The sequence below is a fragment of the Zea mays genome, chromosome 4 (assembly GCF_902167145.1).
Source record: "Zea mays cultivar B73 chromosome 4, Zm-B73-REFERENCE-NAM-5.0, whole genome shotgun sequence".
NCBI lineage: Eukaryota > Viridiplantae > Streptophyta > Magnoliopsida > Poales > Poaceae > Zea > Zea mays.
Window position 1 is genome coordinate 247,076,936 of NC_050099.1, and position 25,480 is coordinate 247,102,415.

General features: G+C 48.0%; 2 protein-coding genes across 2 annotated transcripts; one reads left to right on the plus strand and one right to left on the minus strand.

The window, feature by feature from the left end:
• The first annotated feature begins 782 nt into the window (after positions 1-782).
• On the plus strand, positions 783-5,303 carry LOC100192524 (uncharacterized). The gene is made up of 8 exons (NM_001137744.1): positions 783-925; positions 1,362-1,419; positions 3,175-3,388; positions 3,479-3,804; positions 4,290-4,555; positions 4,658-4,725; positions 4,823-4,884; positions 4,975-5,303. Exons 1-8 carry the CDS (start codon positions 857-859, stop codon positions 5,034-5,036), a joined length of 1,125 nt encoding a protein of 374 aa, NP_001131216.1. The 5' UTR covers positions 783-856; the 3' UTR covers positions 5,037-5,303.
• Positions 5,304-6,758: 1,455 nt separating this feature from the next.
• LOC100282728 (NADP-dependent D-sorbitol-6-phosphate dehydrogenase) lies at positions 6,759-9,594 on the minus strand. Its single transcript, NM_001155927.2, has 6 exons — positions 9,346-9,594; positions 8,615-8,709; positions 7,978-8,095; positions 7,761-7,893; positions 7,398-7,617; positions 6,759-7,304 (listed from the first exon to the last, which is right to left on the minus strand). The coding sequence occupies exons 1-6, from the start codon at positions 9,482-9,484 to the stop codon at positions 7,074-7,076; spliced, it is 936 nt and encodes a 311-aa protein (NP_001149399.2). The 5' UTR covers positions 9,485-9,594; the 3' UTR covers positions 6,759-7,073.
• Positions 9,595-25,480: the final 15,886 nt, after the last annotated feature.

Here is a 25,480-nt window from a genome sequence, read left to right on the forward strand (position 1 = left end):
GGTCAACATTGTATTTACTCTTTTAACATTAATATTTGATATGAAATAATATACATTTAAGTTATTTAAGTGATTAAAAACATGCGTTAGTTATACGGGTTGATTCGCTCCGAAGCTGCATATTACTGGAGACAGTCGTGATCTCTATTAATGGTAGAGCTAAACAAAATATTCGTAACTCGTGGTTAGCTTGATTCGGATCATTTTAATTTTGTCATGAGCTGAGCTAGCATTTTAACTCAGTTCGTTAACGAGCTAACTCGTTAGTTCGAATGAGCTAGTATTTATCATCAAAACAAAGACTACACTTGTATTGGATGGACAAATAGGTGATAAACTATGTTAATTTAGGATTTTAATTGATGTGATATATGAAATTATGAGTGTTATTACTCTTTTCTAGTGTTAAATTAGTATAAAATTAATTAGCAATTGATAAACTATATTCGATTATTCATATCTATGTGAATTGAATGAGATTGAAAAAAACTATATTTTTTGACTTGTTTAGAAATTAAATCCACTCAATTCACATGGAGAAACGGACCTTCAACTCCAATCCGCTTCGCATGCGGCCCCACCAGTCAGGCTAACCAGTTTACCAATCTGACGCCGTCACAGGTCACACCGTCTTTACTAGAGAGAGCGCCAATCCTCCCCATCCCGACCGCCGCCCCCACCTCCTCCGCGGCCGCCTCGCGGCGATTCCGTCCGCATCTGACCCCGATCCCAGGGGCATCGTCCTCACCTCCTCCGCCAGCTGCCGCTCTTCCGTCCTCTTCCGCAGCTTCTGCGTGGGGAAGAGGCGGTGGCGGCCGAACCAGCGTAGTCGTCGCCGACGCCGCTGCCAGCCGCCATGGAGGCGTACAAGCTCTGGGTGCGCAGGAACAGGGACCTCGTCCGATCCCTCGAGTCCCTCGCCAACGTACTCCCCCGATCCCGCTTCCCGCTCTGCTTCCGTTCCGTCATAATCGTTTCGTGCTATCCGTTGGTTGGTGGTGGGGGCCGGTGATGCGCTTGCTAGTAGGGATGCGTGCCTCGCCTCGGGTTCGTTGAACTTGAATCGCACGGTCTCGTGGTTGGTCGTGGGTTACTCTACTCGGTTCGGTTGGGTCGTGCGCGAATTCATGTGATTCCGCTCGTCCTTGCGACACCATGCCCTGTTCCTTACCACGGTCCACGGATGAGTACTGGTTTCGCGTTTCCTTTGCAAATTTCTCTTGGTTCTGCTCTACGTTTCTGGTGCTTGTCTTGAGGACTTGAGGTTGCAGATTCTGTATCGCAGCTGGTTTAGCTAATCGATATGATATATGAGGCCTAGGAGTTGCCACTTTGCTTATGCTTGCTTCAAATCTTTTCAGGGGCTCACATGGATACTCCCCGAGCGCTTCGCCAACTCTGAGATCGCACCGGAAGCAGGTGATCTCAAGGATTCTTCCTTCAGTTGGGAGTAACATTTAGTTCCATTGTGTGGTTTTTGCTATCTGAATATATTGCTGGTCACACATATGTTTGCTGGTCACACATATGTTTGCTGGTCACACATATGTTTGGTGTCTCATAGATTTGGATTTTGAGCTTTACCAGTTTCTTATCTTTGTGATTGCAAGCATTTAAGCTTATCAAACTGTGTGAGCTGGTATGATTTCGAAATAGGATGTGCAACTTCCATGCTGCAAATATACTTGTGAGGTGTGAGCTGCTAGAAGTAGAATTTGCTGAAATTGTTATAAAGAGGCATAGCTCATGTATCTTGTGATATCCTGCATTTCCTAGTGACTGTTAAGATATATGAATGACAGGCGTGTGAAGTTGACGAGTGCATGTTGCTTGTGATTTCACGTGTCAAAGCCCCCTTTTTTCCATAATTATTAATAAGTGACATTATATAGGGAACATATAACAGCAAAAAATTGGCAACTGTATTTCCTATTGGGTAATGTTTCCTATATTGGTGTTACCGTTACTATAAATGATTTCCTAGGTCCCTGCAATCTCTTGTCGGCATGCACAGAGTGATACATGATCTTTAGTGGTTGAGGCCAAAATGTGATCCATATTATTGTGCCAAAATAATCTGTTTGTTACACTACCACCCAAGTGCAAACTGCAAACCATCCTGTCCTGTTTGATATTGCTCTAAAGCACCTAGGTACCAGAAGTCCAGTATGCTACCATGGTCGCTATGTGAGTTATCTCATAAAGGAAATAAATGATATTTGTTCCTATCAGGCCATCTATTTCTATGGAACTCATATAGTCATGTGTAGCTGCCTAGGGTGGGCTTAGCACTAGAGTGATTAAGCTTATTTCAGAATTTGTGTTCGCATTTTTATCCTTACCTAAAAAGAATTACTAGTGTTGTATGCTCATTTTGTGCTATTGGACGTAAGAGACCATTGGAATATGTTTCACTGACCAATCTGAATAAGCCTTAGTGTTTAATATTTCTGTATTGAGCATATATGTTTTGCTTCAAGGTATTATTTATCAGGGAATCAAATTAATTGCTATTACCAAAAATATGTAATTGCACACTGTTTGTTTTCCCAACTATTTTGATACTAATCTGAGAAGAAATTGCAGAGATTAGCTCTTGAATTTACTATAATTTTGTCTAGGTGATTCAATCCCCTATGCAATAAATCAATATTTTGTTCTGTTTGTAACATATGCATACTGATATAGTAATGTTTTCAAGAACCAAAGACATTGTTTACAGTTTTGATTGAGAGAAGTCTATTTATAAGACAAGCTGCTGCTCGTTTTGATCTTTTGCTGCATCAGATAGTTCGTTTATTGGTTGGCTCTTGCTGCCCATCTAGAGTACTGTAGGAGTATGGCAATTGACCAACTATGTAGTGGCATACATCAGCCATGTATTAGTAGTTGGGGGCTGAGCCAAGCCATGTACTAGCGTACTATATAGTCGGTACTAGACTTGTATATATACTAGACAATGTAATAGAGGAAGTAGTTCAGTTTGATACACATTCAGTGCCTACATGTGTGCTGAGTGTATGCTCTGTTCTCGCCTCAGCTCATCTTCTACCTAGCTGTGAGTCGTGAGAGTGAGCTGATTGCTCACCTGTGCAGGGTGATCAAGGGCCAACATATTTTGAGTGGTATATACTTGATTTCTTCACATTAACACATACTTCATTGTCTGAACAGTATATGCACTACTGGGTATTGTGAGTTCTGTCAATCAGCACATAATTGATGCGCCCACTGAGAATCACTCATTTGCCTCCAAGGAACAATCTATCCCATGGGGTCTTGTTGTCTCTGTACTAAAGGATGTGGAGGCGGTTGTTGAGGTTGCTGCCCAGCACTTTGTTGGCGATGATCGCAAGTGGAGCTTTCTTGCTGTTACAGAAGCAGTGAAGTAAGGCTGTTACTTTTTTTTGGTTAGTTGCATATCTAACTGGTGTTGTTCAGCGTCAGACAAAATCATAACAATTATGCAATATTTCAGAGCAGGTGTCAGGTTAGCTGCTTTTCGGGAGAGTGGATACAAGATGCTCTTACAAGGAGGGGAGGTGGTAAATGAAGAAGAGGTGACCGTTCTTGAAAATAGTTATGGAGTAAATGGTAATGGAGTACCAGCCATCTATCCGATGGATGGACATGCAGAAAATGGTCACAAAACTATGGCCAAGGGTCTGGATGGTAAAAATGGATTTGTATCTAAGAGTCTTGAGAAAAGAGCAGTAGCTGCTTTGAACAAATTTGGTGAGAACGCAAAGATGATGTCTGATCCTATGTGGATTCGGAGGCTCCAACCTACTCCTGAGCCAACTGGTAATAAATTTTAAACTACGAAGAAGTTCCAATGTTGTCCTGTACCTATCATGATAGTCTGATTTTGGTCCGCAAACTCAAAATAGCACACAACTTGGCCCTTCAGGTTTTTTGAAACTGGTTTTTGCTGACATGGCGATGGTTTTGCCATGTAGGATGGGTTTATATTATGCACAACCATTCACTAGATTGAGATGAAATTGAGAACCGAATTTAATGGTGAAACCATCCTACGTGGTATTTAGATCTACTGCTGACATGGTGAAACCATCACCATGTCAGCAAAAATCAGCTTCAAAACAGCTGAAGGGCAAAAACTACCTGTTATTTGGGCTTGGGGCTAAAATGGGACCCTCATGATAGTTCAGGTCCAAGGGCCAAAAATTGACTTTTATCTAGTTAATTATCTTGATATTTCTACTTGATACTTCTGGGTCTATGTTTTTTCTGTTCTTATAGCGAGTTAAACCTTCTGCACTGTGCAGTGATGGTTGCCGAGAAGCCAACTTTGGCAAGTATTTGGTCTGCTAAAGGCGGTACTGGGCGCTTGTTTGTTTTAGGGGAGGTTGTTCACATATTCAGGCCACTTGTATATGTACTTCTGATCAGAAAGTTTGGAATAAAATCGTGGACCCCGTGGCTAGTGTCGCTAGCTGTGGAACTCACAAGTCTAGGCGTCCATTCCCATGCAACCGATATGAATCACAGATTAGGAAAAGTGCATCAGCTCAGTTCTGCTGAGAGGGATGAGGCAAGTTGACTTCAGTTCTCTAACTAGTTAAATACTTAAAATATGTTGTAATTTATCCTTACCGTCGCTGAACTAGCTATTCTTTTGGTTCGATTCTATCAGTTGAAAAGGCGAAAGATGATGTGGGCTCTTTATGTGATGAGAGATCCTTTCTTTGCCAGTTACAGCAAGTAATGAACACCCTTTTCTTAGCCCCTACCCCTAAGATGTCCATTGCTCGATTGAAATTGAACATTGTATGCTCATGCCTGCATTGTGTCCTGACAGGCGTCACCTCCTGAAGGCTGAACAGGTTCTGAATCCGGTGCCATTGATTGGCTTCCTTACAGGTATGTACGCCTTGTTCACACCTTCCATGTATCTGTGTTCCATATAAAAGCACATTGCAATAAGCTTTTTTGTTGCTTGATTCGTCGCAGGGAAACTTGTAGAGCTACTGGAGGGGATTCAGACGAGATACACGTACACATCAGGTTCATAGAGATGGCCAATCTGAGCCTGCTGCTCGCCTCTCGATTTGCCCTGGCGGACATGTGCTTTGTGCGAGTTGGTTGATGGTTAATGGTTAATGGCTAGGAACTGGTGCTTAATCCTGAAACCCGTACTGCTGTTTTTCTTGCCAACTGTGGCATCGTCGTCTTGTGGCTGCGAAGCTGCAGCCACCTCGTTCGTGTATGGCGGCAGATGAGACAATTCATAATCTAAGTATATAGATATAAATAGTAGTATTACCGGTTTGTTTGTATTTACGATTTATCGTGAACTGATGGAACATAATGTGTATACAGCGAAAATTTATCTGATTCCAAACATTTGTTGTTTAACAGCGAAAATTGGATGCCACATGCCAAATGCCAGTAAGGGGCAGGTACCTTACCACTGATTCGTTGTGCCAGAATCAGATGAGGATGTTGAAAGTTCATCTGAATTTGCCCGTTGTTTAGGTCTAGTTTGGGTACTCTGGTAATGAGAGGGGTTAGAGTGAATTGGCATGTATTGTGAGAATTTTTAATTTATTGGAGATTTAAACGCTCTTCAATCCCTCGAAACCACTTCAATCCAAAAGTAACCAAATTAGATCTTAAGGGCTTATTTGGAAGCAAAAAGTAATGAAGGGATTGAGGGGATTAGAATCCTCCACTATTCAAATATTCATTTGAATAGTCTCAATCATCTCTATTACTCTTGCTCTCAAACAAACTAAGCCTTAATTGGGACTCGGTAGGTCAAGGGTTAAGGTTGTCTCCAACATCGTCTTCTATATACATCCTCTATATTTGTCATTTACAGTCTGCTCTAAAAGATTTCATCATCTATATCTCATTTCTCTCCAACAAGGTCCAATAAATAACGTCCTCTATACACAAATATCTATATTAGAGACATTTTTATTTTTTTATTTTTATATATACGTATTTTTCGTACTCTCAAATGTATTATACATATTTTAGTTTTGCTAAACCGGTTATTTAAAGTATTCAAATAGATAAAGAACCGTTTAGAGAAACTCTATATATAGATAATTCAACATCGTTCTTTAAATTTAGAGAACCGTTTAAGGGACGCTACTAGAGAGCGTAGATAATTGTTTGATCCTCTATATTTAGGGTAAAAGAGCCTTTAGAGTCCTTTGCTGGAGCCAGCCTAAAAAACCATCCGAATGGACATGTACCGGAGACCATGAGATTTGTTTTAACTATAATGATGTTTAATATTGTGACATACAAATGGGCATTATAATGATGTTTTAATTACTCTTGATATAATATTTTATCCAAAGAAACGAAGGATGGTAGCATCTGAGAGAGTCTTTCTAAATTTTACTTTGTAAATTATCATTTAAAAGTCATTTATATTAAAACTACTTTCTATATCTTTTATCTCCAACAACATTTATATATCTTGTTTGAACTTTAGAAAGTCATTCACGTTTTCTATATTTGACTAGCGAGAAATTTAAAATATAAGATGACTATATTTAAATAGTTATTTAGATAAGTTGTTGGGAGATATTTATATATAAAATCTCTATTTATATATATTAGAAAGAATATAAAGAGACTTTTGAAGTTGCTCATAGAATAGCGGCCGTGACCGTGACTCGTGAGCATTCGTTATGAATTAATGACCTATATATGTACCGCTCAGTTTTGCTCTTCTTTCTTAATAAAAAACGTGCAGAGGCGCGGTTGCAAAAAAAAAATGTCAGCAAATTGTTCAACCTACCAGTAAAGATATGTACGGATTTGTAAGGAAGAAAAACAGTAAATAATCGGAGGCAAACACTGCGTAGTCTACATGGTGATGATTAGCTGAGCTGAAAGAGAGAGGGACACGTGGGGATACCAAACCCTACCATCAACCTCACACCGTCACATGTGATGGAAGATGCTGTCTGAGATCCTCATGACTTTGACTGATGCCGTCTGAGGGTATCCTCATTATTGATGCTGTCTTGTCTGGGGGGGCCGAGAGACGCAGCACGCGAGTACGCGACGCAACGCAACCGAACTAAAAGCTAAGCATAGAGGTCGATGCCCCAGAACTTGGCAGGCTGGTTAGTCCGGTACTTCCGGTCGATGGCCTTCATCCTCTCCATGTCCTCGCCGGAGATGTCGAAACCGAAGACGTCAAAGTTCTCCTGCAGCCTCTCCACCTTGGAGGTCTTGGGGATCACCACCGTGTCCCGCTGCAGACCCCAGCGGAGGACGAGCTGCGCCGGCGTCTTGCCGTACTTATCAGCCAAGCTCTGCAGATCGTTGCCACAATAACCACAATGGCAAGGTTAGCAGACCGCATTGGCACCAGAACTGACGATGGACAGATTCGAAATGGCAACCACCTTGATGACAGGGTCGTCCAGGCACGAGACCGTCCCGAACCACTCGGCGTTGGCGGTGGAGCCACCCAGCGGGGTGTGCGCGGTCACGCAGATCCCGTGCTTCTGGCAGAACTTGACAAGTGAGTCGCGCTGGAAGTAGGGGTGCGTCTCGATCTGGTTCACCGCCGGCTTTATCTTGGCGTAGGCCAGGCAGTCTCTGGTGAGGAAGATGTCGTAGTTGCTGCACCAGTCACTCGACAATTGCCCCAGTATTACTATTTGCTGTAAAAGCGAGAAGCGACTCCCTCTAGCATGAAAAGTACGTAGGCTGGAAAACTCCAAGACCAGGGGGGCAAAAAAAAAAGGAAGCAAGAAAATTTCTACCTGATTCCAATGCTGCGCACCAGCCCCATGGAAACAAGCTCTTCCATCGCGTGCCATGTCGTTTCCAGGGAGATAGTGGTGTCGATGTCCAGCACGCCATCGTCACCCAGAGCGCTAGAAGTCGTGCCGACTCCTGGGAGAAACACACGTTTCGGTGAGGTAGCAAGTGGATGATCTTTCTAATTGTTATGCAGAGAGCAGAGGGCGAGGAACTTACCGGTGTGCCGAGTGGCTACTGGGAAATGGATGAGGTAGAGGTCGAGATAGTCTAGCTGCAGCTTCTTCAGGCTGTCCTTGCAGGCTTCAAGCACATGCCCATGGTCTGAGTTCCACAGCTGCGATGAGAACAGAGCCAAGCTTTAATTCTCATGAAGATTATGGAACAGAGCTGGCAAAAAAAATGCAGTAGAATGGGAACTCAGAAATATCTGCTAATTAAGAGACCGAGTGACATCCTGGTTGAGTCAAAACCAGGTGTTCTAGGTCCGTTCGGTTGTCCGGGAATGCACCCTAGAACCGTTCCAAGCTTCCAGCTAATCAAACCTTATATAAATTAGACAAGCAATCCGGTTAGAAATAGTTTCATACCATCGTTCCGTGATAACCGAACGGACCCTTAGTGATACCAGGGTTCTGATGACACACATGCTGGACAGGCCACGACAGTACGACACCATAACAATTCCTAATATACACTAAAATACATGGTAACACCATGCTAAGTATGATTGGGAAACCAACCGCTGCAATCCTTTCAACCAATTCACTGTGCATGATTTTAATGGTCGCGTCTATTTTGGAGAGGGCAGTTCTGCAGAACACAGAAAGGCAGCGTTCTGTAATTCAGATATAACCTTGGTTGTGATGAACAGGTCCTCCCGCTTGACGAGTCCGGTCTGGAATGCCTCTGCGAGCGCGTCACCAACTTCAGCTTCGTTCTGGTAGTCAGCTGCAGACCAAGTCACCATGCACACAGACAGTAAATTACCAAGTAGAAAAGGAGAACCATATTAGCATAGTCCACGATTGAGAAAGAAATCTTAGCCATGGACAGCACAGTATCATTCGTACTATGAATATGAATCAAGTGTTTATCAAGACAAACGGAGCAGCGACTGTCTAACTGACACACAGGCACTCTTGTGGCACTGAAAGAAACATTCAGTAATTACCAAGAGAAATATCACATTCTCGCTAATCCACAGCAGTTGGCACTGCCCAAGCATGCCTGCACCATTGGTAGTACCAGATAGCCAATGCAATATATTATCAAATGTTAGGACACTAGATCTTCGATTCATAATTGGATATTCCATGACTGCCAAAGAAATTTCAGCCATGTACATTACAGTGCACGCTATCTAAGCATGGCAGTACCACACTACCACTCACAGACCTAGTGTTTGTCATGTCTAGAAAAACTTTAAGAGTGATGGACACAAAAAACACTCACAAGGGCATGGAAAGAAACATTCAGCAATTCGACCTCGACCTAACTACCCATCCGATCCGATCCGTATGGTGATGCCAGCACGGACAGGGGCGGCGATTCGCGGTGGGCGGGTTCCGGGGACTTTTCGCTTACCGGCGCAGTCCAGGTGGCGGTAGCCGACGCGGAGCGCTGTGTGGATGAGGCCGCGGATGTCCGCCTTCTCCATCCGCCACACGCCCAGCCCCACCGCCGGCATCCGGTGCCCGCTGCTCAGCGCCACCGATGCCGCCATGGCGCCCTGCCGCTCTGCTCTCAGACCCCGCGCGCTGATGCTAGATTGGCCGGCTGCTTCGCCTCGTTGGCAGTCTCTCTCTCTCTGTCTCTCTCTCTCTCTCTTGTTGTGGTTTTTTTTTCTTTCTTGCTGGCCCGACTTTTTAATGCTTGAATATTCCCGCCTGACGTGGCGTATTATTAACCATTTGTAGTGGGTCGGCAGGAGGCAGGAGGCTGAGCAGCCTGCGAGATAAATAATTAGTTTAGGGGGTGTTTGGTTCCTAGAGATTAATTTTTAGTCTCTATATTTTATTCCATTTTAGTTTTAAAATTGTCAAATATAGAAACTAAATTCTATTTTAATTTCTATATTTGGCAATTTATAGACTAAAATGGATAAAAATGAAGGGACTAAACATTAGTCCATAGAAACCAAACACCCTCTTAATTGGGCCGGCCGTAGGTTTTTTGGCTGCATGTAGCTGGGCGTAGCGCTTTACAATTCTTTACTTTGGGCTGAGAAAAGGTATAATTGGACTGATTTTTAACCGGCGCTGGGCCCCGCTGCTCGGCCGGCGGATCGCCGGAATCTCACTCCCCACCAGCGCTGCGTACCCTAGATCGTCTCTGCGTTGAGTAAGGTTTGTTGAACAACGTAGTTGTCGCAGATCCCCGATCTAGACTCCGAACCCTCCCAACAGCAGTAGGGACGTGGGAAGTTGTAGAAGCCCGCTCCCTTCCCAGCAACCCAACACAAAGAGGAATAAGAGACACAGTGGATGGAAACTCTTTCTGTCTCTCTTTATTATGAGGGGTATGAGTACATATATATAACCTGTGTATCCTCTAAGGGCAGTTTCGGTATTAGCCCATTAAACCTCTTTTAGGGTTTCTCAACACTCCCCCTTGGGCGAATACCGTGACAACTTATGTCTCATCAAAACTCCGAAAAACCCAGTGGGAAAAAAATGGAGAAAGAGAGCATAGTGTCACTCGTTGTATTGCACTTGTTGCCTCGTTAAAAACCATCTGTGAGAAACTTCAGGAAAACTCACAATGGAAAAAAGAGTACAACATGTGTCTTCAGGACAACTATAACCTTCAAGGTGTATAATATACGATCTTCAGGTCGAATTGTAAGGGCTGAAATTCAGAGGTGATCTCCCCCTGAACCCTGCAGGTCTCTCAAATGCCTCATCCCTATACCTCGTACACATTTTCTGAATGTGACTGCAGGTAAGGATTTAGTGAATAAATCAGCCAGATTATCACAAGACTTGACTTGCAGGATTTTTACCTCACCCTCGTTCTGGAGTTCATGAGGATAAAAATACTTAGGACAGATATGCTTAGTCATATTGCTCTTAATATAGCCCGTTTCCATTTGTGCAACACATGCAGCATTATCTTCATAGATAATGGTGGGGGTATTTACGGTGTTATAACCACATGACTTCTGGATGTAGTTAGTCATCCGTCGTAGCCAAGCACATTCTCGTGCGGCTTCATATAGTGAGATTATTTATGAGTGGTTAGACGTCGTTACTAATGTCTGTTTGCACGATCTCCAGGATACAGCAGTGCCACCACATAGAAATACAAAGCCAATATGAGATATACCATTATGGGGATCTGGCTGATATCCAGCATCAGCATAGCCCACCATAGTCTGGTCCTGATTCTTTGGGAAAAACAGGCCAAGATCTTGAGTGCCTTTGAGGTATCTAAGTATAGTCTTAACACCTACCCAATGTCTTCTGGTTGGGTTTGCACTGTATCTAGCTAGTAGATTTACCGCGAATGCAATATCAGGCCTGGTGCAATTCGCAAGGTACATCAGTGCTCCAATAGCGCTAAGGTAAGGAACTTCAGGTCCCAATGATTTCTCATCATCACTCTTTGGTCTAAATGGGTCGGTATCCATTTCAAGGGATCTCACGACCATCGGGGTCTGTCGGTGTTTTGGGTCCGACCGCACACCCGGGATTGCCCCTCAAGGTGTTTTAGGAGTAGGATGGTGTCGACAACTGTAGCAAAATGGTTCGTGCCGATCGCACGAGGGACAGTGGACAAGGTTTACAGGTTCGGGCCGCTTAGAGATGCGTAACACCCTACGTCCTGGTGAGTATGCTTGGTGGATGCGGTTATAAGAGAGCTCTCCGGATTAAGAATACAGAGAGTTGACGGGGATGGCTAAGTAAAAGGTCGATCGATCTGAAGGGGTGCCCCCTAGGCCTTATATACTCGACCGTGGGGCAGTACACGTGGATAAGATAGCAACAAGTAGCTAAAAGATAGTGAACCTCTTGAGTCTATCCCTACGTAACCCTCGCCGACTTATCCTCGCATGGCTCCGTTGCATGGGGGCTTCAGCGCGGGAAAGTCGGGTCTCTGTTGCGATTTACTCGCTCGACGTTGTGGGCCGTCCGGGTTTGCACCAATCCGGTCTCACGTCGCTCTGCTTTGTTGGTTGTTTCTCCCCAGGCCCACGAAAGAATGACCTTACGATTTATTGGGCCCTTGGGCCTTTCGTGAGGTCTTTTACTCCTTTAGTGGACCCGGGGGATATCTATCCCCCACAAGCCCCCGATCTTTGGGTTAATTTAGAGGTAATCAGCCCAAAGATCCCAGGTCCAACTTGCGGGTGTTTTGAAGAAAAATGACTTCCTGCTGTCTTCTCTTGCTCCGATCACTCATTTGACCGAAGCTTAGTTTCATGCTTGTGCCTTAGAGGTCGGCATTTCAATTTGTAGGATTCTGAACTTCATTGGGTGCACCGGAGGTGCACCCAATGGGTGTAGCCCCCGAGCTTTGAGTAGATTTTAGAAAATAATCTACTCGAAGGTCTTCCCCCGAAATTATCTCCATTTGTGCTCCTGCATCTTGGTTGAGGGTTGGTCTTTTAATCTTGTCCCACGCATTAGAAGTCGGCACTATCTCGGCTTGGTATGATAATCCATGGGGTGCACCGGAGGTGCACCCAATGGGTGTAGCCCCCGGTCTTCAAATGGATTTTTTAAGGATAATCCATTCGAAGGTCTTCCTTTCGTGCCTCTTTGCTGAAAATTATCCCTTTCGTTTGTAAAAATTGGCATGGAGCTATTTGCATTATGCTTTGGAGGTCAGCATTATTTTGTCTTTTGCAGCCGAGTTCGCAATCCATCCATATCTTGCTAGGCAGTGCAATTTATTTGCTCTGTGACTGATTGGACATTTGATGGACGTTCTCTGTCTAGTCTTCAAGTCGTTTCTGTCGACCATATTTTGTACTCCACTGGCTATATTTGGCTTCCCTCTAACTCTCACTGATATCTCATTTTTGTCTTGAAGCATTCACTGCGTGCTCTGCACAGATGTGACCATTTTGAAAAATATACTGATAATTCCTGGGCGTCCCCCCCAATGGGTATGGGCAAGGGACGGCTTGGTACGCTGAGTGTTTTAGCCGGCTGCTTCTGAGTAGTAATGTGATGGGACGGCGAGTGTAATCATATCCTTTGCGCTGTTGACTGGAGTCCCAATGGGTGTAGTGTTGCATGAAACGGCGTCAGCCGCCTGTCGTGTCTTCAGACGGGTGGAAGTGCTTATTGAATGCTTTGCGACTGTTCAGTGATCACGGTTGGAGGTGAGCGGTTGCCTTTCCCTTCTATAAATAACGACGTTGCCCCTCTGGTTTTTTCACATCTCTTCGTTGTTCTTTACTGCATCCTTCTCTTCTCTCCCGTCTGCTTCCGCCATGGGCAAGAGTAACAAACGCAAGCGCGAGCCGACTCCTCCGTCGGAGGACTTCGGCGACTCGGAATACTCGGAGGAGGAGTTCTCCTCCGAGTCCGAGGGGTCTCCGGCTCCCGTCTCTCCCCCGGCATCGTCTGATGATTCAGACGACTCCCAGGGGATTGCCGCGGAAGTCTGGACGTACATCCGGGCCGTCGAGCGCTCCGGGCTCGAGGGCTCGGATGAGTCGGAGTACTCCTCGGATGAGGAGGACTCGGACGGCGGCGAGGACGAGGACGACGACGACAGCGACGACGACGACGGTGGCGACGGCGACGGTGATGGCAGCGGCGGGGGCAGCGGCGGCGACGACGAGAGCAAGGGCAGCACCAGAGGCGGCGGCGGCGGCAGCAGCAGCAAGGCCAGTGGCTAAACGCCACTGGTCTTTAGATATTAGTATAGTGTAGTTAGAATAATGTAGTAGTAATGTAGAGTAGTATAGCGTAGTATAGTAGTAGTAGTAATGTAATGTAGTAATAGTAGGGAAGCATCAACTCGCAAAGAGTTGATTTGTAAGCTTATTGTCTTCCCTTAATGAAAGAATGACGTTGGCTTCTTCTTGCTTTGCTTGATTACAAAACTGATTCTTTTGAGACAGTAGATGAATAACTTGGGCATCACACTGACGCTTCCAGAAGTAGCTGCCGAGTAATCTTGAAGTATGTGTCGAAGTTTTAGAAGTAATGCCGAGCGACTGAAGGTCGACGTCGGCATTTTAGAAGTAATGCCGAGCGATTGAACACGAGATCAGCGTTTTAGAGGCAGCGCTGAGTGATTGAAGGTCGACGTCGGCATTTTAGAAGTAATGCCGAGCGATTGAACACGAGATCAGCGTTTTAGAGTCAACGCCGAGTGATTGAAGGTCGCCGTCGGCATTTTAGAAGTAGTGCCGAGCGATTGAAGGTCGACGTCGGCATTTTAGAAGTAATGCCGAGCGATTGAACACGAGATCAGCGTTTTAGAGGCAACGCCGAGTGATTGAAGGTCGCCGTCGGCATTTTAGAAGTAATGCCGAGCGATTGAACACGAGATCAGCGTTTTAGAGGCAACGCCGAGTGATAGCAGGCCGCATGAGCTATTTTGAGGATGATAACCGAGTGATGAGGTGGCGCATCGGCTTTTTGGAAATAACTGCCGGATGACCACGTGGCATGCTGGGGTTTTGGAAATAACCGCCGGGTGATGATTGGGCACTTTTTGAAACGGTATCTGGCTCGAGAATATCCCATAAGAGCTGCGCTTTCAGCCGCCTTTGCTTTCCGTGCCCTAGTTCTTGCATTCCCGCTTCCGAATCCTCTCCGCCATTCGCCTCCTTCTCTGCTCGCTGGTGAAATCGAGATGGCGCCCAAGAGGAAGACTGCAAGCTCGTCTGCTGCGGTGATCCCTCCGATCGACCCCAACAGCCAGTTGCCTTTCGCAGGTAACCATATGTCCATCATTTCCGAAGCTGAACTCCTCCATCTCGTGTCCATCGGGGTTCTTCCTCCGCGGGAACTCTGTTCTTGGCGGATTTGCCACGGGACTACTGTCCCGACAGAGGATACCCACGAGTCTGTAGTTTACGCCCCTTTTCTTCTCCGCGGCCTTGGCCTTCCCATCTCTCCCTTTTTCCGCGGTCTCCTTGATTTCTACCACATTAACCTGACCCATCTGAACCCTAACTCAATTCTGCAAATCTCCATCTTCGTTCACTTATGCGAAGCCTTTCTTGGCGTGCTGCCGCATTTCGGCTTATGGAAATACCTGTATCATTGTCGCCCTGGGATGGCCGGGGGACAACATCAGTTGGTCGGAGGTGCCAGTTTGGAGATGCGTCGCGGGCGAAAGATTGAGTATCTTGAGATTCCCCTTAAAGACAGTATTAAGGGGTGGCGTCTAGAGTGGTTCATAGTTGATAATTATGGAAATTCTCTCCCCTCCCGGTCGGGAAGACAGCCAGACGTTCGCACCCCAAGCTGGACCGAGTCTCCCACAGATGAGGAGGTAGCTGAGGCGGGTGTGTTGCTAGCTGAGGTTGGACTGCTGAAAGAGAGAGGTCTAACTGCTGAAGCTGTGGTCACTGACTTTGTTTTCAAGAACATTCAGCCACTGAAAGATAGGGCCTACCCAGCTTATCTGTATCGAGGGCTAGCCGACTCAACTCGGGTTACCAACAGGAGAATCCCTTCTGCAGATTTGGTGAGCCGACTTGAAATGATTCTCAGGGGCAAGGTGTCCAATGTTGGTGCTCCAGTGGCATACTCGGTCTGGAACTTGCCTCCTCCCAAAGCCTTCACCCTTTTCGTGTCAAATCCTCCTGTGACTGATGGCAATTTGGGCCTTAGAGTGCGACCCTCTGCTGAAGAAATCAGTGCTTTGGTTGCTTCGCTTGGGGAGATTCCTGATGACGAAAGGCAAGTCCATTTTGAGGTGCCCCTGAACCCTAGTGATGCAGATATAAATGCCATGCTTGATCTGCTAGCTGAGGATTCTTCCGACGCTGCTCCTGCTGGTTCATTGGCAGTGGTGTCCCTTCCGGAGGTTGATACAACTTTGGATGTTCAGAAACCTGTCAGTACTCGCCCGAGGCGCCCTAGCCAAACCAATCAGCCTGAGCCTTCTGCTGATGAGCAAAAGAAGAAAAGAAGACGCCTCCGGCGAGTATCCAGTTTTGATGAGGACGCTGGTACCTCAGTTCCTGCTGCTGAAGAAGTTCCTGCGACTGGACTTACTGACGCTGACCCCAATGGGTGTACCTAAACTGCTATTGATCCCAATGTGGGTGCTCCACCTGTTGCTGATCCCAATGGGGGTGCTGCTTGTGTTGTCGATGTGGATGCCGAGGGGGAAGAGAATGAGGTTCCTTTGACTCGAAAGAACAATCGGCAGTTCATCGCCAGTGGTGAAAGTAGTGGAGTTCCCTCTCCTGCTTTGTCTGCCCTCATTGGTCTACAAGAACTGTCTCTGGCCAATTTTGATCAAACTCTTGAGGATATCGTCCCAGAGGACTTGTTATCGGAGCCAGTGGATGATGGTGTAATGGAGGCTTGTGCTGACGTGCCCGATGCTGGGTTGAGATCATCCCGTGCCTCGTCGACCTTAGAGCGCGATCTTGAGGGTCGGGGGACTGACTTGAATCGTCCTGGTCCTATGGGGGCAGATGAGGGCCCATCAACCTTAGAGGTGGTTACTGCAGAGAGCTTGGACCTCAAGAGTGGTGCTGTCACATGCCCAGCCCCCGAGGGTGTCGCTGGGGATGACTTAGCTCGGGTGGAGAGTGTAAGCCACTGCCCAGCCCCCGAGGGTGTTGCCGGGGATGATCCGGCTCAAATGGGTAGTGCCAACTATGACCCAGCCCCCGAGGATGCCCGAGCAGGGTCTCCTTCCCGTACCTCCATGGACGTTCACGTGGGATCTCCTCCACACTCTGGTTGTATGGTGGTAGCCCAGGATTTGGATCAGGGAGTCGCTTTAGAGGGCAGCGCCCCTGCTGACCGAGTGTTGGGCTCTGTTGAAGGTACTGAGTTGATATCTGCTGATTCGTTGCAAACTGCTTCGGGTGGTGGCCTTACATCTGCTTATCAACTAATCTCTCCTGATTTGGGGATCCCTTCGTTCTTCTCCAACCTCCAGGTACTGTGCTGTATTTTAACTTGACTTTCATATTGCTTAAATTGCTGTTGTCACACTCGTCTGTTTTCCTCATCAGGCTTTGGTGGATGGGATGGTTAACCAGCTGAGGCTTCAGGGTGCTTCCACCCCAGAGGTAGCTTCATCTCTTGCATGTTGGAATCCAGTGTCACTTCAACGTCGCGTCTCTGAATTGGAGGCAACCAACGCTGGTTAGTGCTTTTTTGCTTCTCTCTGCCTTCGTTGTGGACTGCCTTACCTTCTGACCCCATTTTGTTTGATTATCTCTCGCTAGGAGTGACTCGGCAGATTTCAATTCTTGAGGAAAAACATTCCCGAGATCTGGCTGAATTGGCTCAGCGTTGCACTGACTTCGAGGAGAAGTACTCTCAGAGCCAAACTGAGCTAAATCAGGTCTCCGCTGCCTTGGATGACGCCAATGCTCTGAGTTCTTCTCTTTATGCTCGGCTTGACTCTGAAAAGGTAACTTACAAAACTGTGCCTTGTCTTGCTATGTTCCTATTACTTGCTTGGTTTCTGAAGGAGTTGATTTTTGTTTGCAGGAAGAAAAGCGTATCCTTGCTGCTTCTCGTGACAATCTTGACAGATTGTATCGTGATTCTAGCAACTCGCTGTCAATCTTGGAGAGGAGTCACCGTTTTACAATGGAGGAACTGGACAATCAACGTTGTAAGCTGCAGGAATCTGCGGGCGAAGTGACCCGCCTTAAGCAATTGATATCAGCAAAGGATGCCACCATCAAAGAACTCCGAGCCTCCAAGAAATCCATTGCCCAGGAGTTAGAGGCTGCTCGGCTGGCTACTAAAGTTGCCGAAGAAACTGCCGCTACTCTCAAAGCCCAGCGCGATAAAGCCATGGACAAGGCTATTCGGGCGGGACGAATCTTAATGAGGAGACCCGGCGTGGTTGTTCCTGAAGACATAAAGGCTGACGTGAATGCTGCCCCTGATTCCTCGAGTCGCCCTTCTTCGTCGGTCGCTCCTGAGAAAGACATTGCGAAATAGAGAAACATTTTGCGTGCTCTGAGCGCGCAGTTAGCATGATCGAGTATTTGTTAGAGGACATCAGTTTATTATTCGAATGACATAATTACTCTCTTATTGTATCATAATTTGTTAGTTCGTGAGTTTGCGGTAATGAAATGACGCATGATGATTATGAAATTTGTTTGCGGGATATAGAAGTCATCCCCTGAATTACGTAGGCGCTAGCATGTTGCACCGGCTTAAGTCGTTGCCAACTTAAGTCGATTGATCCGTTAGTAGGGCATAGTGGTCACCCTGAGTTAAGTAAGCGTGAGCATGTTGCACCGCCTTAAGTCGTTGCCGACTTAAGTCGATTGCTCCGTTTGTAGGGCATAGTGGTCACCCCGAGTTAAGTAAGCGTGAGCATGTTGCACCGCCTTAAGTCGTTGCCGACTTAAGTCGATTGCTCTGTTTGTAGGGCATAGTGGTCACCCCGAGTTAAGTAAGCGTGAGCATGTTGCACCACCTTAAGTCGTTGCCGACTTAAGTCGATTGCTCCGTTTGTAGGGCATAGTGGTCACCCCGAGTTAAGTAAGCGTGAGCATGTTGCACCGCCTTAAGTCGTTGCTGACTTAAGTCGATTGCTCCGTTTGTAGGGCATAGTGGTCACCCCGAGTTAAGTAAGCGTGAGCATGTTGCACCGCCTTAAGTCGTTGCCGACTTAAGTCGATTGCTCCGTTTGTAGGGCATAGTGGTCACCCCGAGTTAAGTAAGCGTGAGCATGTTGCACCGCCTTAAGTCGTTGCTGACTTAAGTCGATTGCTCCGTTTGTAGGGCACAGTGGTCACCCCGAGTTAAGTAAGCGTGAGCATGTTGCACCGCCTTAAGTCGTTGCCGACTTAAGTCGATTGCTCCGTTTGTAGGGCATAGTGGTCACCCCGAGTTAAGTAAGCGTGAGCATGTTGCACCGCCTTAAGTCGTTGCTGACTTAAGTCGATTGCTCCGTTTGTAGGGCATAGTGGTCACCCCGAGTTAAGTAAGAATGCAAGTCAATCGTAAATGAACTGAGTATCCTTGAAACCTCTTTTTTATTGATGACATATTTCCACTTTACAGAGTACATCATCATCCCAGCGGTTTTGAGATACAGCTAGGGATAAAACTTTCTGAGGTGTTCTATGTTCCAGGAGTTCCCAACTTTTGTGCCATCCATCTGGGTGAGGCGATACGATCCGGGCCGAGTGACTTCTGCTACCACGAAGGGTCCTTCCCATAAGGGTGATAACTTGTGTCGTCCTTCCCCCGCTAGAATTCGGCGGAGGACGAGATCTCCTACTAAGAAGAATCGTTGTCGCACAGCCTTGTCGTGATAGCGCCTTAGAGTTTGCTGGTACCTTGCTGATTGGGTTACTGCGTTTAGCCGTTCTTCCTCAAGTACATCTATGTCATCCAGTCTGGTGGCCTCAGCTTCTGCTATGCTTTCGAAGATCAACCTTGGCGCCCCAAACTTGAGATCAGCAGGTAGCACTGCCTCCGACCCACAGACCATGAAGAAAGGAGTGTTTCCATGCAAGGCTCGGCTAGGTTGGGTTCTTAGGCTCCAAACGACATAGGGCAATTCCCTTATCCACTTTCCTGCGAATTTTTCATTCTTATCGAAGACCTTTTTCCTGAGTGCCTCCAATATCATCCCGTTGGCTCGCTCAACCTGCCCGTTGGCTCTTGGATGGGCTACAGATGCATACTTGATCTGAATGCTCTTTTGCTCGCAGAAGTCAAAGAATTCTGAACTCGTGAAGTTGGATCCTAAATCAGTTATGATGCTGTTTGGTATCCCGAATCTGAATATTATGTCTTGTATGAATTCCACGGCCTTAGCAGAGGTTAAAGAGGCAATGGGCTTGAACTCTATCCATTTAGTGAATTTGTCAATTGCTACCAATACATGAGTGTATCCCCCTTGAGCTTTCTTGAAAGGTCCAATCATATCCAGTCCCCAGCATGCGAAAGGCCAAGTTACTGGTATGGTCTGCAGTTGCTGTGCTGGCATGTGTTGTTGCTTTGACAAGTATTGGCAGGCTTCGCACCTCTAAACTAACTCGGCTGCATCGTTCTTTGCTGTTGGCCAATAGAATCCTGACCTGAAGACCTTCCCGACTAGTGTTCTGGAGGCTGCATGTATTCCACATTGCCCAGCATGGACCTCCTCTAGAAGTTGCTTCCCAGTGGACGGGAGAATGCACCTCATGAGGACGCCTGATGCACCCCTTCTGTATAATGTCTCCCCAATAAGTGTATAGTGAGCCGACTGTCTTGCAATGCGCTTTGCTGAATTCTTGTCGTCTGGTTCTTCTTCATTCTTTATATACTTAATGATCGGCCTTCTCCAGTCATCAGGGTCTGACTCGGGTTGATCTATGATGTTGCACTCTTCTGTTTGATCCATTGAGATACTCGGCTGCAGAATTTCTTGCACGAAAACTCCGGGTGGGACCTGAGTTCGACTGGATCCTAGCTTGGATAGTACATCGGCTGCTGTGTTCCGATCTCTTTCTACATGATGAAACTCCAGACCCTCGAATTTATCTTCCAGCTTTCGGACGGCAGTGCAGTATTTTCCCATTGAGTCGCTTGAGCAATCCCACTCCTTGTTTATCTGGCTGATGACTACCAGAGAGTCTCCGTATACCATTAATCTTTTGACGCCCAACGATATGGCAATGTTCAATCCATGGATCAAAGCTTCATACTCGGCTGCATTGTTGGAGGCCGGGAATAGCAACTGGAGGGCGTACTTGAGGTGTTCGCCTCCAGGCGCAGTGAAGAGAATCCCTGCTCCTGCTCCCTGCAGCTTTAGTGAGCCGTCAAAATACATTCGCCATACTTCTGCAGTCTCCGGGTTGTCTGGTACTTGTTGTTCGGTCCACTCTGATACGAAATCAACCAGTGCTTGAGTTTTGATGGCAGTGCGAGGTCGGAACTCGATGTCATGAGATCCCAGCTCACAAGCCCACTTGGCTATTCGACCGATGGCTTCCTTGTTGTGAAGAATATCCCCTATTGGAAAACTTGCAACTACTATGACTTTGTGGTCGTCAAAGTAGTGACGCAGCTTGCGGGCAGTTAGAAGTACTGCATATAATAGCTTCTGAACTTGAGGGTACTTTTTCTTTGAGGGGCCTAGAACTTCACTAATGAAGTAAACAGGATGTTGTACTGGATAGGCATGTCCTTCTTCTACTCGCTCGACTACCAACGCGGTGCTTACCACGTGAGTCGTGCAAGAGATATACAGTAGCAAATCTTCAGCTGGTTGAGTTGACGTAGCTCGCCGGGGTGGTTTCAGTACTGGTGGTGTTGTCAAGAATTTTTTTAGAGCATCTAGAGCTTCTGAAGTCCATTGAAACTCATCCACCTTCTTGAGTAACTTGTAAAATGGCAAACCTTTTTCTCCTAGCCTGGATATAAATCTGCTCAGAGCTGCCATACATCCAGTAAGTCGCTGAACCTTCTTTTGCGATCGAGGTGCTTCCATCTTCATGATAGCTTCAATCTTATCTGGATTAGCCTCAATTCCCCGGTGGCTGACGATAAACCCGAGCAACTTTCCTGCTGGTACCCCGAAAACACATTTCTCGGGATTAAGCTTCCATCTATACCGCCTCAGACTGTTGAAAACCAGTTGTAAGTCTTCGATGAAGTTTTTTGAGTCCTGTGTTTTGATTACCACGTCATCCACGTAAGCCTCCACACGCTTGCCCCAGTGATCGGCTAAGCATGTTTGAATGGCTCTCTGGTAAGTTGCTCCAGCGTTTTTGAGGCCAAACGACATGGAGGTATAACAGAAAGCACCAAACGGAGTAATGAATGCCGTTTTTTCTTCATGTTCCTTTGCCAGACTAATCTGGTGGTATCCAGAATAGCAATCCAGGAAAGACAGCATAGAACATCCAGCGGTGGAGTCCACCACCTGATCTATCCTCGGGAGCCCGAAAGGATCCTTCGGACAGTGTTTGTTGAGATCAGTATAATCAACACACATGCGCCAGTCCACTTTATTCTTTTTGAGTACAAGAACAGGGTTGGCTAACCACTCGGGATGTAACACTTCTCTAATGAATCCAGCCGCGACCAAGCGAGCTAACTCGGCGCGAATGGCCTCTCTCTTGTCGGGCGTGAAACGACGTAGTTTTTGCCGAATCGGCCTTGCCTGGGGATAGACTTTCAGTTTGTGCTCAGCCAGTTCTCTTGGGACTCCCGGCATATCCGCAGGTTGCCATGCGAATACATCTCGGTTATCTTGCAGAAACCGGACGAGCGCGCTTTCCTATTTGTCATCCAAGCTGGAGCTGATGATAGTCGTCTTGCATTCATCAGCGAACCCCAGGTTGATTCTCTTGGTTTCTTCAGTCGGCCGCATAGAGGTCGCGGTCTGAGCTTCACTTGTCGGTACTGCAAGGTCCTCCTCAGGCTTAGAGTTCGCCCGTGCGGAAGGAACCGTCAATGGCTTGGTGGTGAGGGCTGCTTGAATAGCCACTCGAAAACACTCTACGGCGCCTTGGAAGTCGGCGCACACAGTTATGATCCCTTGCGGTCCTGGCATCTTCAGTATCATGTATGTGTAATGCGGAATGGCCATGAACTTGGCCAATCCAGGCCTCCCGATGATGGCGTTGTACCCGCAGTCGAAGTTCGCCACTTCAAACCTCAGGAACTCGGTTATGTAGTTCTCCGGAGTTCCGAAGGTGACTGGCATGTAGATGTGGCCCAGCGGGTATTCCCCTTCTGTCGGCACGATGCCGAAGAAAGGAGTGTCCGACTCGTGGAGCTCTTTGAGGTGAACTCCCAAGCCTTGGAGTGTCCGGGGGAAGGTGACGTTGATGCTGCTCCCCCCGTCCACCAACACCTTCTTCACCCGGCTCTCTCGGATCACCGGATCGACGAGAAGCGGGTATTTGCCCGGATGGTCGAAGTTGAGCCATTGATCTGCCCGAGTGAAGGTGATCGGGTGTTCCGACCACCGGTATGGGGCGGGAGGACCGGTGGTCGCCACCAGTATCTGGCGATCGTTGAGCTTTTGCTATCTTCTGTTCTCCTGCGATCCGTGTCCGCCGAAGATAACGTTGACCTCCCTGTCAACGCGTGGGAAAGCTCCTCCTCCTCCCTCCTCCTGCCGATGGGGTTGTCGTTGTTCATCTGGTCCTCCCCTCGGCGGAGGAGGAGGAGGTAGAGGTTGGAAGGGTCGACCGTGTCCGACGGAATGCTTGAAGTCTCGGCAGTTACGAAGAGTGTGGCGCATGTCCTTGTGGTACGGGCACTGGGTGTCGAGGATGTCGTCCAACGTGCGTTCGCCTCCACGAGGTCCTCCTCGGGCGCGAGAGGCAGGTGGTCCGGCGGCGTGCACTTCTTCGCGAGGCCTCTTCTCCCATCGTTTGTCGGGTTGCTGGTTCGTGTCGCGTCGTGGTGCTGCCGGTGCGGGCTTTGCTCCTCCGATGAGATCCTGGGCCCGCTAGTCGGCGGTGATGTAGAGGTCGGCTTCCCGGAACAACTCCTCGGAGGTAGTCGGTGCCTTCTGTAGTATGGCTCAGACGAAAGCCGAGTCGTTGGATCCTCTGTAGAAGTCCTCGATCACGGCCGCCTCCGTGACCTCGGGGATACGATTTCTCATGGTCTGAAACCTTTTGAGGTACGACCGGAGAGTCTCGTCCCCCCGGCGCTTGATGGATTTGAGGTCCCACGGTTACGCCGGCTTGTCGGAGAGGGACTGGAAGTTGGCGGTGAAGCGTCGACTGAAGTCGCCCCAGACGTCGATGCAGTGTCGGAGTAGATGTCGTAGCCATTGCAGCACGTCTTGCCCAAGGACAATGGGTAAGTACGCGGTCATCACGTCTTCGGACGCCCCGGCAGCTCGAGCAGCGGTGGTGTAGACGGCTAGCCAACCCCCCGGATCCTGCTTAGGTTCATATTTGTCGACATTGGATACCTTGAAGTTGGGAGGCCATTGGATGGCCCTAAGGCGCGGAGTAAGAGCGGACACTCCGCACGTGTCCTCCTGTCGTCGGGGACGATGTCTGTCCCGGGGAGGGGAGTTGTGGTTCCTCGACCATCCCCGGGTTGTTCCGCCAGTTGAGGCCGTTGCCGACTTAGTTCCGGTGGCTTGGCTCTGAGTCGGGATGCCATGATCCCTGTCGTACTCTTCCCGACGGCGAATCTCGTTCTCATGCCGCCGCTCGCGCGAAGCATTGATGGAGCTTCGCGCGTCTCGGCGACTGTTGATGGCGTGTCGTAGATCGTTTGGCGGGTGAGCAAGCGGTAGAAGATGGTTGGCCGCCTGGGTGAACAGTCATCGGTAGCCCTCGGCGTCAGGAGTCCGAGGAAGTCCATCAGCTATCCGAGCCAATACTCCTCCGACTTCGCTCGGCGTGTTCATAGCTCGGGCGAAGTCGGGATTCAGGTTGCGCCCGAAGAATGGATTCTCCCGGCGCTGCCTTGCATCTTGCTCAGCCTGTTCCTGAGCTCGTCGACGATCACGTCGTCGGGAGTTCCTTCGTTCTCTGAAGACGCGTTCTTCCGGAGTTTCTCCTATTTCCGAGACCTCGTCTCACGAGACAGGCTGCTCCGGATTCCGCTCTCCGGCCGCATGATGTCGTCGAACGTTCCTGCGCCGGTTCCTTCGTCGTCGGGACTCTCGTTGAGGCGGTTCTTCCCCGGGTACGGTCGGCTCGTCGTCGGAGACGATAGGCGACTCCACTCTCCCGATGAAGAGGACGTCGGGGTAGAATGGTGCTGCTGTCGTGGTGACCTTCTTCCCGTTCCCCTTTGAGGCATGAGGAACAGAAAGAGCAACTTGCTTTTCCCCGGTTACCTTCTTCCTTGCGATCTGTGTCCACTCTTTTGTCGGGGAGGTAGGCAGTGGAGTTCTCCGGGTCAGCGAGTCCTCGGCCCCTGACTTTCCGGAGACGATCTTCGTCCGGAAAGCTGGAGGCTGTGCTTCTCCGGTATTTCCGAAGTTCGTTGGGGGAGACTTCTTTTCCGGCGGATCCGCGATACGGTGCAGAATTCCTTCTTCATCCGCTACAGATGAGATTGTTCCGAAGCAGAATACGGATCCGGGACGCAGGGTGATCTTGCTGTAGAAGGTGACGGCCATTGAGCTAGCTTGGATCGTCGACACACCCCCTACCTGGCGCGCCAGCTGTCGGTGTTTTGGGTCCGACCGCACACCCGGGGTTGCCCCTCAAGGTGTTTTAGGAGTAGGATGGTGTCAACAACTGTAGCAAAATGGTTCGTGCCGATCGCACGAGGGACAGTGGACAAGGTTTACAGGTTCGGGCCGCTTAGAGATGCGTAACACCCTACGTCCTGGTGAGTATGCTTGGTGGATGCGGTTACAAGAGAGCTCTCTGGATTAAGAATACAGAGAGTTGACGGGGATGGCTAAGTAAAAGGTCGATCGATCTGAAGGGGTGCCCCCTAGGCCTTATATACTCGACCGTGGGGCAGTACACGTGGATAAGATAGTAACAAGTAGCTAAAAGATAGTGAACCTCTTGAGTCTATCCCTACGTAACCCTCGCCGACTTATCCTCGCATGGCTCCGTTGCATGGGGGCTTCAGCGCGGGAAAGTCGGGTCTCTGTTGCGATT